This window comes from Tupaia chinensis, unplaced genomic scaffold, assembly GCF_000334495.1.
Source record: "Tupaia chinensis unplaced genomic scaffold, TupChi_1.0 Scaffold000178_1, whole genome shotgun sequence".
NCBI classification, from domain to species: domain Eukaryota; kingdom Metazoa; phylum Chordata; class Mammalia; order Scandentia; family Tupaiidae; genus Tupaia; species Tupaia belangeri.
Window position 1 is genome coordinate 1,165,229 of NW_006159653.1, and position 707 is coordinate 1,165,935.

Genomic DNA, 707 nt, shown 5'->3' on the forward strand with positions numbered 1-707 from the left:
TGCGGCGGACTGAGGGGCAGTGGCTGCCCTCTGTGTTGCCTTGAGGCCCCCCTGCCTGGCCCCCTCCAGGCCCATTTATCCGCAGACACAGGAAGTGGGCGGGGCAGGCCCTCCCGTGTGTGAGCATCCCGCCTCGGGCCGAGACACACACCGTCCATGTCCAGGCAGGGCAGGGGTGTAGGCGGAGCAGGGGCACCAGCGTGCCCCCCTTGTGTCCTGTTGAAGGATCACTAGCAGGGTGTCAGAGGGTGACAGGTACGAGGAAGACAAGCCATGGGGGCCGGCGGCTGGTGTTGAAACATGTCCCCTGAGATCCGCCACGCGGCAACAGCCAAACCCCCACGCGCCAGCGGGGCCCAGAGCCCGGCCCCATGGCTGATGACGCCCCATGAACCCTCGGGACTGCCTGAGACCAAGGCTCGGGCGCTCAAACCCCAGGAGAGGGCTGCCAGAGGGCCAGGGGTGCTGGCTCCCAGGACACACTGCGTGTGGAGGGGTGGTGCTGGCAGTCCGGGGCCTGTGCTCCGCCTGGGGGTGAGAGCCCCACTGCACGGCCCGCGCCCGCCTGCCTGGCTCGCCCCATCTCCTGAGCCGGCATGGGCTGGCACAGAGGCTCTCCCCAGGCAAGGACAGTGGCCGCTGTGCTGCCCATCGCACGGCTGACACGGAGTCCGCAGGGCGGCCGTGGCCTTTTTTGGGCGCGCCGC

General features: G+C 69.6%; 1 protein-coding gene across 1 annotated transcript in view; it reads right to left on the bottom strand.

Moving 5' to 3' along the window:
- LOC102476289 (mastin-like) overlaps positions 1 to 707 on the bottom strand; it is a 3,288-nt gene that overhangs the window by 1,888 nt on the left and 693 nt on the right. The window contains exon 2 of the mRNA XM_006146441.2: positions 152 to 216. Coding sequence (XP_006146503.1) covers positions 152 to 216 — 65 coding nt within the window. The remainder of the gene's footprint in view (positions 1 to 151; positions 217 to 707) is intronic.